At 43.2% G+C, this 12,358-nt stretch overlaps 1 protein-coding gene across 2 annotated transcripts in view; it reads right to left on the minus strand.

Annotated features, from left to right (window-relative positions):
• The window catches only part of YLPM1 (YLP motif containing 1), a 91,934-nt gene that overhangs the window by 40,675 nt on the left and 38,901 nt on the right, over positions 1-12,358 (minus strand). For both annotated transcript variants that reach the window (XM_014570825.3, XM_075926867.1), the window contains exons 8-17: positions 10,170-10,262; positions 9,863-10,046; positions 8,639-8,784; positions 5,258-5,412; positions 4,404-4,466; positions 3,872-3,991; positions 3,371-3,547; positions 3,031-3,114; positions 2,677-2,760; positions 1,031-1,117 (exon numbers count right to left, since the gene is read on the minus strand). In XM_014570825.3, the coding sequence (XP_014426311.2) occupies positions 1,031-1,117; positions 2,677-2,760; positions 3,031-3,114; positions 3,371-3,547; positions 3,872-3,991; positions 4,404-4,466; positions 5,258-5,412; positions 8,639-8,784; positions 9,863-10,046; positions 10,170-10,262 (1,193 nt within the window). The remainder of the gene's footprint in view (positions 1-1,030; positions 1,118-2,676; positions 2,761-3,030; positions 3,115-3,370; positions 3,548-3,871; positions 3,992-4,403; positions 4,467-5,257; positions 5,413-8,638; positions 8,785-9,862; positions 10,047-10,169; positions 10,263-12,358) is intronic.

Genomic DNA, 12,358 nt, shown 5'->3' on the forward strand with positions numbered 1-12,358 from the left:
TATTCAGACTTATTCTCCCTGCCACAGGATAACTTAATAAAGAGAATAAATGAGTCATATCAATAGGAAAAAAAGTTTATTAATATCTACTCTGCCTAAGCAGATTTTTTCTTTAACTTTTATATTTCCTTTCCCTTCTAGAGTCCATTAGTGTTGCCCCCATGTCATCAGGAAAAAGGCCTCAGTGTTGCTCAGAATCACTGTTACCTTTTTCTTTATTGCAATTTTTCTCTTTGTTAATGGAAGACAGGATTTGGCATGTACAATTCTCATCAAGCATTGAGTAGATACAGCTCCAAGAAGTTACATTTATTTAATAAATCATCATGGCCTTTTAAATATTTAGCTAAGCTTATTTTAAATAATAGCTAAGCTTAAAGCCCACTCTCCAGGTTTCAGTTATTTGAATGATATATCTTCTCAAGAGTGAGTAATCAGCTATTATTAGCAACTAAAGACAGTGCACTTTGGCAAAAATAATATGCTTCTTCCCTAACCTTTCTAAGAGGTAAGTATACCATTAAATGGTGTCAGACATTACTTAAGTCAAGAAGAGTTCGTAAGACAAGTGCAATTTTAAGTAAGCTAAACTACAATAAATCCTGTTCCCATCACATTGTTTCTGCAGGTCTTCATACTTACACAGAGTATTCCGTATATAACAGTACACATGCTTTTTCTCCCTCCCGCCCCCCCGAGAATTCTCAAACTTGAATTGTCTACAAAATCAGGCTCCAGTGGATTGTAGGTTATAGATGAGTGCTTGGAGTATAGTATCATGCTCTGTTGAGAATACTATTCCTATTCATAGTAAATATAGTCATGGATTTTTAAAAACCAATTAAGAAAAACAGATCAAGATTTAATACTAAAATCCTCTCAGTCATGCATAAGAAACCAATCAGGAATAACGTATGTATTAGTATTACATTCCTGGGAGTGGAGAGTTTTGGGATTTATAATAGTTAGACTCTATCTTAGTTATTTCAATAAAGTACACTTTGATGGAGATGGATGAGGTGTCTCCTACCAGTTCGCTTTCTTCTTCCTCTGCTGTATCTTTCTTGGATTCCTCTTTCTGATCTTCAATATTAGCATCAAAATCCTCCATTTCCACCTAGTCCAAAACACACACACACGGAATTATGCTACGCTGTTTGACTTATAAATATTACTTGCTTATCCAAAGAGTGCAGCATAGATGACAAACACTGAGAGAGAGAGAGAGAGAGAGAGAGAGAATGAATAGAATGAGGGGATTCATTCAGAAAATATACGGATGCAAAATACTGAGACTGACTCCATTTTTCTTCCCTAAAAAAAAAAGGTTTCATTTCAGATTCTATTCTTGCCACAGAAAAGAATGGGTAATTTGGTGAGCAGAAGTCATGACCTTCTCCTCTACAGATATGCTTTTGTGCTACTGGAGCCTGTAATAGTAAGGTATTCTCTCATTTTACACACACACAAATTCATATAAAAACCTGAAGTCTCCCATAGGATCCCAAGCATGCAACTTATATACCACTGGAAAATGCCCTCTCTACTTGCCAACATGTTTCTACTCAGCCTTTACCTTAGAGTAACAGAGTAAATGACAGATACCTTGGAAAAAACACACAGGAAGTATTATCACATGCAGGAATAATTTATGCACATATTCAATCTTGCTCATATAATTGATTATTTTTTGGGATCCATCTCTTTGCTGATGTTCACATATACATTAAGAAATATAAAACCCTTTCAGTGGGCATACAGCCATTAATGGAAGTTGAACGCCCACATTCAATCCCGAGTCTATGCTCACAGTCTCTCTTCTTGACAGCTCAGGCTTTTGCTCTTCTTTTTTGAGATTACTAGTTTCAAGAGCATTATTATTTTTATACTGAAAAATAACTGTTGACCTTACAGTTTGTAAGGAACCTTGAGTAGACAAATTGCAAAGAATAAATTCTGTTTTCCTACTTTCACAATTCAGGAATTTCTAAGTCCACTATGAAAGCTGCTCTGACATCAGCATACAGTGAGCTGTACTCAAAATGTAATGATCTGTGCACCAATCTAGGCCCAGATTTCAAGACTCACGAAAATATCTGACTAACAAGATTACAGCAATACAGCAAGCTAAAATGCCAAGGATGCATGACAAAGAAATTTCCCCTTGAAACACAGAGAACATGCTTTTCTCTCAAAACACTCCTCTTTAGCCATATAGTATGGATCCAGACATTTGTTTTCTGTGATGGTCTCTGGACTTCCCAAAGTCAGGGCTTGAAGAAATCAATGGGGTTTTAGCAAGCCCACAACGTTTTTCAAACTTATAAGCCCACTAATTAAATCAGTTGCACAGTTACAAAAATTCTGCAGGAATGCTCAGTTTCTTCAGAGAAGATAAAGGTACTCTATAACTGGTAGTCAACAGTCAGTGGAAGATACAATAGCTTTCACTTGTCTCTTAAGAACTGTGAGCCTGGTCTCCACAAATGCAGCAGTAAAATCCCTCAAGTTATTCTTGTCCCTGGGTGAGCTTTAACCATGTTTTGTTTGTACAGTGCTAAATATACTGTTGGTACTTAATAAATAATAACCACATTTCTCTTTTGCAATTTACATTTTCAATATAAAACACAAATGCATACACACTCCACTTCATTCAAATAGAATGACACTCACCTCTTCTATAGCAGCATCCTGTAACAGAGAACGAATGTCCAAGCGCATCATGTGACGTGGTGCAGTCTCCCAGTGATCAGACATCTAACAAGAAACATACACATAAAGCACTTCCTACAATAGATTACACTGAAAAATTGGGTCTTTGATCAGCAGTGAACACTTATTTCTTGAATATAGTTATACTGTAACTATCCTACTGAAATAATCATAGGGAATATGGATCCATCTTCAAAAGAAGCAGGGATATATTTGTTCTAAATGAAAATGAGGGTTCACCAACATCAATGGACCTGAAAGCCCAAAGAAATGTAACTTCAGTAACCTTGTGACACCACTTCTATATATAGTTACCCTATTGATTTCTTTTAGCTTGCGGCCATGGATATTCCTCTTGGAACAAGTCTGGTTATCGGCACTCATCTCAGCTAAATATACCTAGAAAGAAAAAAAAATCAGAATTAGATACCATAAGTTTATAGAAAATTAATGTTAATATCTAAAGCAGTTTTCCACAGTGTGAATCTACATGTGAGTTGCATGCACAGAAGATGTATACACTGATACATGACTGAGCATTTAATACTAATCACCAGCAGGACTGACAGGAGGTTCCATTTAGTTTCATTTTCCTGAAGGAGGGTTTATTGTTTTAGAGGTACTAGTGAGTGTGAACAACTTCTGACATCATTACCTCAAAACCCTTGGTTTTTGCTGCACTCCAAAACTGCTCAAAATGCCGCACCCTGTCATTGATGGCATCCAGGATAATGAAAGGGAAGAAGCCATCATCCAAGGTCTTTTTGAAAGTCTTAAACATACTGGTGCGGTAGGTCTCTTCCATGTCAGCTTCATATTCATACTCCATCACCTAGGTCCAGGACAAAAAGCACGTCAGGAAAAAAGCAAAACAAGTTCTAAACTAGTTTTAGTTCAACTCCTGATATTACAATCACTGAGCATATAAGCAGAAAAAGCAAACTTCCCTATGCAAGTAGATTTCTGAAGAACTCACTCACAGATGATCTCTAATTTGGTTACACATAGAAATGGTTTGTTCAAAATACCACCGCTGCATCAAAACAGCGGTTTCAGCTCTCACAGTAATTTAATTCCCTTGTAACTAATTTAAAAATACACTTTTTCTTCCTTTCTTAAGCAAAAACCTAAGCTAACAGACATGAACTGAGTATACCTTCTTTTTCACTTTTTTCCCTGTATCTGGGTCTCTCTCCTCTTTCTCCACTTCAGTGATGAAATAGTCATCTAGGCTGAGAACTCTGGGTGCAGGCCCTCCACACTCAACTTCTTTGTCCTGGGAAGGAAACAACCAACAAATACAATTTCCATTCCACCATGTGGGCTCTTAGTATGCTCGGGGCACACTCCAGAAACCTGATCCACATTCAGTAAGAGAAAGAAGATTTTACTATCACCTGAAATTTAATACCTTTTTTCTTATCTCAGTCATCCCCCTGCCTTTCCCGCTAGTTCTGTAAGGGGATACCCAACCACCTGAAGACCTATAATTTAAAGTAATTAGAGACCAGATCCAAGATTGCTTCTTCCAAAGGACTGACTTAATATGATCTCCCCTTGTGCCCTGGACAAATAGAAAGGAAAAGAGAGAAGAAGTGTCCATATAAAGGCACATGCCTAGAGACATGCTGATGTTTTATAGTTGAGAGTCTGGCAACATACAGGAAAGGAGCTAGTTATGTACTTACCCGGATGAGCTTTGCTACATGTGTCTTTCCACTGCCAGGTAATCCTCTCATTATGATGACAATCTGATATAAAGACAGTATAAGAGAAAGATAATTGTTGGGCTGCATTCAACAGAACCCCTAAGCAGCATATCTATCAACCAGTGTGCTCTGGCTCACAATCTTCTATACTCATTAGGTACAGAATCACAAAACTGAGCCAGCAGTATGACATATTCCTTAAATTGTTTTTAGTCTCCTCAGTGATCAGAAGACACCTGTTGAAAATCTGGCCCTATAACAAAAGATTGAAGAGAATTTGTTTAAATAAAGTTAGTTGTATGAGCCTACCATAACTATACAATCCTCTGCTGACATATGTACACCAACTTTTTCTTCCCCTCCCTATACAGTACAGTATATGAACTGTACCCACCCGGATACCATAAAGTTAAGCACTACTCCCAGAAAAACTTCTGAAACAGATAAATATTGTTAGTTAATAGGAATTCTACTCTCACATTCCCAAAGGTTTAAATCTCAGTTGTATTCCATCTGATTGTGTTGTATTATTCCATTTGTACAATCACCAAAGCCTTCTTGGAGCTCCCCCAAAATTTCCCCCAAGATTTTTTCCCCCAATATCTTTCCTGCAATCTTTACTTGGTCTATGTGAACACCAACATTAACAAGGTACATTTTAGATGTTCAATCTGCTCCCCCATTTGGGGATTTGCAAATTATTCAACAGCTTTAGATGGGCCAGGGGTTTGCTTCATAAACATGTATACTTCATATGTGGGAAATATTTCACAATATAGTCCCTTAACATTGCTTGTTGCCTTCAGAATGGATAGCATCTCCATGCTACTTACTCTTTCTGGCCTGCTGTCCCGTCCTGGTGGCTTCAAGATATCATCCACATTCTTAGACTCTGGTTTCCTCTCCACCCGGGGAGCAGGTGGTGGCTGGCGGGGTACTGATGGAGCAGAAATAGGCATCCTCTCCTCAGGGTAATTTCTCCTATCACCTACAAATTTCAGTAATTGCATATAATTATTTTCTTGGCTCACTGAAATAAAAAATATTAATCAGAAATCTCAGTTCACAGGATTCTAAAAGACCTCAGTGATTTCCAAGACAGTTTGCTTTAGCCTCAATATAAGGTCTGATTGATAGAGGAGAAGACAGACAGTCCCATTTAACCAATGCTATAAAAACAGAAAATCTGGACTGACAGAAATATGACCATATTTTTAAGAGGTAGAATGGCCTAGTCAAAGAAAAGCTAGACTGCAATACAATATTTTAGATCAAGTCTCAGCTTTTTTTTGCCAGCAATTTCCTCTGTGGCCTCGGTAAAATCACTTATTATCCCCATTTTACAGTTTACAAACACTTATCTACATTCCAGGGAAGTTCTGAGGTTTAATTGATATTATAAAATGCTCTGAATATGTAAATCCCCTATATAAGTGCTAAGCATCTTTAGTCAGTCCATATAAATAAGGAAAATTGACTGGTCTTTGTAATTTCTGTGATCAAGCATACACTGGTCTATGAAATTCATAATCCCGCAAAACAGGGAAAAAGTTAGATGCAATTAGGAATACCATAAGAAATCTTTTTTTTTTAATCCATACTACATAATGGTATAATAAATTCACAAAGCTTCCCAGGTGGTTCCAACAGTTCAGTTCTGCCTACCATTCAGGTGCTCAGATACCACTGCACTGAGTTTACTGTAAGGCAAGATGAACAGTTTGTCATTCTTAATAAATTAAACTGATCTGTAGAATTCTTGCTTATGAGAGGTGTGGAATCTCATAATCCCCTCCCTTTGACTCCTGAGAGCTGAAATCAAATCAGCAGAGCCCAAAGAATCCTGATTACTGCATGTTACATACAGAGGCTTGAAATAGTGATGCACTTTTAGTGTCAAGAGTCAGACTTTACAGATATCAATATGAAGTGATATCCATGGGATAACCTTTCCTCCAGGAGAAGGTCTTAAGATACTGTGGGAGGGAAGAGATGAGCGACTGATGCCTCTCCCTGGGTCTGCACAGAGCTTGGCAGTGCGATGAGAAGCAGCTTCCCTGCCATTGCTGGAAGCATATGAAGGCCCCTCTTCAATATTGTAATTGGCTTGGGGCCCGGCAGCTGACCAATTGGCGGGCAGGTTGCTGCTGTGGCTCGCTTTAGGTGGAGGGGGCGGAGCTGGTGTTACCGCTCAGCTGCCACTTTGAAAAAATGTCCGGAAGGAGGTGCATCGGGGACCCGGAGGTAAGAGCAGGGGGGCAAGGGAATGAATGGGGGGGTTGGTCTGGGGGGGCTGGACCATTGGGGGCAAGTGGGTGGTAGGGGAGGATTGGGGAGAGCTGGACCGTTGGGGGGAGCACGTGGGGGGGCAGGATTGGGTGATCAAGATGAGGAGGCTGGATCATTGGGGGGAGGTTGGACTGTTGGGAACGAGTTGGGGGATGGCAGGATTGTGGGGAGGGGAGGCTGGACCGTTGGGGGCGAGTGGGGGGAAGGCAGGATTGTAGGTGGGGGGGAGTGGACCATTGGGGCAAGTGGAGGGAGGGCAGGATTACAGGGGGATGAAGAAAGTGGGGCTGGACAATCGTGCAGGGAGTGAGTGAGAAATGAAGCCCATGGCGGGGGTGAGGGGGGTGTCTCCTTTGAGGGTCACCTGCCCAAGGGGCAGCACTGGATGATGCTTGGTGGGTAAGAAATTAATCCAAGGTGGGGGGAGGGGGTGAGAGATGCAGTCCATGGGAGGGGCAGCTGGTCAAGGGGGTGGTGCTGGAGGAGGGACTATAGAGGTGCCAGCAGGCTCAGGTAGTTGACTCATAGTTTCATCAAAAAAGATGGGAGAAGAGTTTGAGGTGTCACCCTGAAATCTCTCAGATTCAGCCCCATTGATTGAGGCACCCCTATATCAGCTGTTGGCAGAGAATTTGCAGACCCAGCATGCCTATCCCCCTACTTCCCTACCAAAAAACCATTAGCTTCTACAAGGATAATGAGCAAAAATACCATCTGATAGGAAGCAAAACATTGCACTATTGAAGAGGGGCCTCCATATGCTTCCAGCAATGGTGGGGAAACAAGCCATAGTGATTTGAGGGCTCTCCCTTCCACTGTGCTTTTAATGGCTCCAAGACTCATGACATGGGAAGAAAACAGAGACATAGTTTCTATTGTGACTTTTGTATCTAAGTTTGCCAAGTCAAATAGCTCTGATTCTCAACATTGCAATGCCTCTTTTTTGAGTCCGAGATTTTTCTTTATGCTGTAGTAGAAAAGCATGAGGGTCTACCATAATGTCCATATGTCAGGCACTGGCAGCTGCGGTGTGGCTGGAAGCTGTCAGGACCACCTTCTGTTTTTCTAAATTTTGTTCCTCCGGACGTCGGGTAAGTCCAGCTAGTACAACTACAGTAAACTTCCAATAATCCAGCACCTTTGGGATCCAGGGGGTGCCGGATTATCAGATATGCTGGAGTATCAGGAGGTACTCCAGAAGGGGGCTGTGAAGGGTCTGGGGGAGGAGGGGTCGGTAGGGAACAGCGCGATGTGGGGAGAACCCTCCGCCGTTTTGCAGGGAGGCGGGGAAAGTCCCGTGCAGCTGCCGACAACAGGCCAGCTGGGGCTGCAAGCGGTAGCGGCGACTTGGGGAAGCGGTGGGGCAGAGCAGCTGGGGTGCTGCCCTGCCCCCTGGTTTCCCCAAGTCTGCCGCTGCTGAAACTGTTGAGCGGCGGACTTGGGGAAATGGCGGGCAGAGCAGCAGGGGTGCTGTCTGGTTGGTCCCGCAGCACCATCGCTCACCCCAGCTGCTCTGCTCCACAGCTTCCCCAAGTCTGCCACTTGTCAGTTTCAGCAGCGGTAGCGGCGTGGAGCAGAGCAGTTGGGGTACTGCTGGGCGCTGAGCAGGGGGGTGAGGGACGGCGCTGTGGGACCAACCCAGCAGCACACCGGCTGCTCTGCTCTGTGCCTCTTCCCCAAGTCCGCTTCTGGTCAGTTTCAGCAGCGACAGCAGCGGACTTGGGAAAGCGGCGCGAAGCAGCTCCAATTGTCCGGCTGACCGGAGCACTTCCGGGTTCCGGTTGGTGCCGGACTATCGGGAGTGCTGGACCACTGGATGCCGGACAATTGGAGTTTTACTGTATAAAGCTCCTCTTCTTGTATTCTATCTTCCTGGTTCCATTTTCCCTACATACTTATATTACTTTGGGGCTAAAGAACTATACCTCCAAACATGGAAGGTCCATGATCATAAGTTGGGCGATCAGGCTTTCGTTCGTATGATGGTCTTTCAAAGCCCCCTCGCCTTGAAGAGGGATGATCTTTTTTGTCACGGTAAGACTGAGTCCTTGAAGGTCCAGTTGGAGGTGCCCTGCCAGAAGAGAGCGCATTTTGTATAAGCTCTAGGATTTCAACTATAGAAGCAGTGTTCTGAATTCACAATCAGTATGTCCTTCCAGAAAAACTGACAATTAATAGCACTTAATACAGCATCAAACAAAGCGGATGTAACAATGATACAGCTCAGGGGTTGGCAATGTATGCACGCATGCCATACGTGGCGTATGAGACGATTATGACTGGCACGTGGCCCAGCCTGCGGGGCTGCATGGCTAGCAGCTGCCCTGTGTGCTGTGGTTAGAGCCGGGTCGTGGCAAGGCTGTCTCCGCCGGGGCAGTCTCATCATGGACCCAGTTCCTGCTCTGCAGCACTCTTATGACTCAACCAGCAGGACTATGTGGCCAACAGCTGCTTCAGGGGGTGGCTGGGCCATATGGCAGAGTGGGGCTGTTCTGGGAACAGCTAGGCGGCATGGGGGAGTGGGGCATCCTGAGCCAGCTGCCAGGGGTAGGCTAGAGCCGGGCTGGGATATGGTGGCCATGGGGAGGAGGGGAGCTTACTCTGGGTGAGTGAGGGTGAGAGCTGCCTAGGCTGCAGCTCCAGGGCTGGGCGGCAGTGGCCGCTGAGGGGGAGAGGAAAATGTGCCCTGCCCCAAATCCGTGTTGGCCCCTGGGCACCTGGCAGAAAGGTGAGGGCTCCATGGACCCCGCTCCTATCAGGGTAGAACACCCCAGGGTCCTCTCCTCAGCCACCCTGCCTCACCCATTTTCCTGAACACTCCATCCGCCCACACCACCCTGACCCCAGCCCATGCTGGCAATCCAGTATCATGCCCCCACAAGATTGGAGTCAGCACTGGCTTCCTGCAGGGGGTGGAGGGAGCCCCCAAGCTCTGCGACACATCCAGTTTCCAGGGAAGTGCGCATGTGCTGCTCCCTCCCCTCCCCTCTCCTCCCCTTCCCTCCCCATGGAAAAAGCTAGAGCGTAGCCTAGGGCAGGAGACCAAGCAGGGTGTGTGGTGGAGAGAGCCCTTCCCATGAGAGTGGCGTGGCCCAGGGTAGGAGAGTTAAATCTTGGTACGCCATTTCAGCTTGTCCTGTATTTCATACCTGTCCTCTCGAAGATGGCGTTCTTTCTCAAATCTCTCTCGATCATAGTCACCTGAGCCTCGGTCTCTGTGTGGTTCCCGCTCCCTTTTAAAATCTCGGTAATCTGTGTTTGTATTGCTTTGACGCTCAAAGTAAGACTCACGATCCCTCTCTCTACTGTAACGATCTCGCTGGCCTGGATGTTCTGAAAAGAGAAATCAGCACACTCTCTCCAGCATGGAACAATAGTCTAGTGGTCTCAGCTATCCAAAAGATGCATGCCTACCTTTCTCAAAGGATATCAAAATTAGCCAAGGAGTATATCTACCTTTTGGAAATGGCTGTCTCTCAGGAAGAGGTTCTGGACGCAGAGTTATTCTCTCCCCATAGGGGATTTGTTCAACTTTACTGGTAGTTATATCTGGTAAAGAAATTTGACAAGAAAATAATTAAGGACATTGTCGCTAATTGCATCCATCATCCACCTCCATCCCTAATTAACAGCAATAACATAGTAGCATTCAAAATTATTAGAGGCTAACTGGGCCTAAGTATATACAGTAAAACTCCAGTTCTCCGGCATCCAGTGGTCCGGCACTCCTGATAGTCCAGTACCACCTGGAACCTGCAAGTGCTCCAGGCAGCCGGACAATTGGAGCTGCTCTGCCCCAGGCTTCCCCGAGTCAGCCGCTGGTCAGTTTCAGCAGAGGCTGACTTGGGGACGCCTGGGGCAGAGCAGCTGAGATGCTGCCACGTTGGTCTCGCAGCACCGCCCCCCAATCCCTTCCACCCCACCCCAGAACCCTCAGAGCCCCCCCCTTCCAATAGTCCGTCATATCTGATAATCCGGCACCCCCTGGGTCCTAAAGGTGCCAGATTATCGGAAGTTTACTGTTTTAGTGAATGCCACATGAGAAATGTTTGTGCTACATTAATGTTAACTGAATAGCACTGAGAGAAACAAACAACTCACATGAGAAAAAGCTAGTTAATTTTTAAATGACAAATTTGAGGAACTGTTCCAGACTGAGGTTTCATTAGAGGTGGTTTTGGAACAAATTGATAAACAATAATAAATCACCAGAACTAGATGATATTCACCCACAAGTTATAAAGGAACTTAAATGTGAAATTGCAGAATTATTAACTGCAGTTTGTAGCCTATCATTTCAATCGGCTTCTGTACTAAATGACTGGAGACGGGGGATAAAAATAAATTATTTTTAAAAAATTATGAAAATATTTTAAAATTTAAATCAGATTTTTTATTATGTAGTCATCAAAATACTAAATTTCTCATTTAAAAGTAATAGTTACAGTTAAATTTTATCACAAACATTCTATACCTACACTTAGCGTCTCATAAAAATAAATTAATGGATCTAGTCTGTGCAGCCCTAACAACCAGCTCTTTTTTCTTGAAAGTTCTGGGCTTTCAATTCCTGCTTCTAAACAGACTAACATGTACAAAGACAGACACAGATGGGATAGGACTATTTTTTTCTGTACTTATGTAGTGGTGGTGGACCTGGGCCAAGCACAGCAGAGTTAGTTAAGACACTGTCTAAAGACAGACACACAATATATAGGAAAGGATGGAGGCAGCACAGAAAAGAACAGTGGAGTGGACTGGAAAGAAAAAGGGAAAACATTATTCAGCACACACACAGCTTCTCATATGCCCCTACACTTTTGCCACATGGCTTCTGGGCATAAGAGAGACCCTATCTGGGAATATTTTGAATACATTTGTTCCCAGGGTAAAAAAGGAAAAAGTGTCAAGTGTAAGCAGTGCAAGAATATAATGCAGGGTTTACCTGCAAGAATGAAACGCCATAAGAAAAAACTGCTTATTGGGAGAAAATTATGTGGATGAAGATATGGCTATGTCTGAAGAACTGTGCATATCAACTTTGTAATGCATCATTCTTTGAGACTCTCTCTATGACTTTTAGTACAAGTGTGATTTAACAATAAAATTTCCACGCTGCTTACTATGTCACTAGAAAAAAGTTTAGCTGATGTTTATGGCTTGTTTAATTAGTTAACTAGGTTTAGAATCCATCACCCAAGTATACAATGAGAAAGCTGCAGAAAGAGAAATACAGAGTTCCTACTCTGTCATTTTTAAATTGTATATTACATAAATACATGCCTCTGATTTTGGAACATCATGGTCACAGACCATAATGGTGATGCCACAAGTCTGTTCCCTATTTTACTTCAGCGTAACTCAGTTTTCCCAAAGGAACCCCATACTATATTGTTTTCAATGGGCTTACTCCAAAATTAAGAGCACTCTAAACACAGTCAGTCTTATCTTTTTTGGGACCTTGGAACCAGATCTGCATCAAAATGGCACTGGGAATGGGGAAGACAAGAGCAAGTTGTAGAAGTCTTAAGAACACCATACAGTTAGTGTTCTGAGGACTTGTCTGTTAGTTAATCAAATTTGAAATAAAAAAAAAAAAAGGTTTTAAGGACAGCTGTCAGCCAGCAATTCATGAGACTGCTGCA

Source organism: Pelodiscus sinensis, chromosome 4 (assembly GCF_049634645.1).
Source record: "Pelodiscus sinensis isolate JC-2024 chromosome 4, ASM4963464v1, whole genome shotgun sequence".
NCBI lineage: Eukaryota > Metazoa > Chordata > Testudines > Trionychidae > Pelodiscus > Pelodiscus sinensis.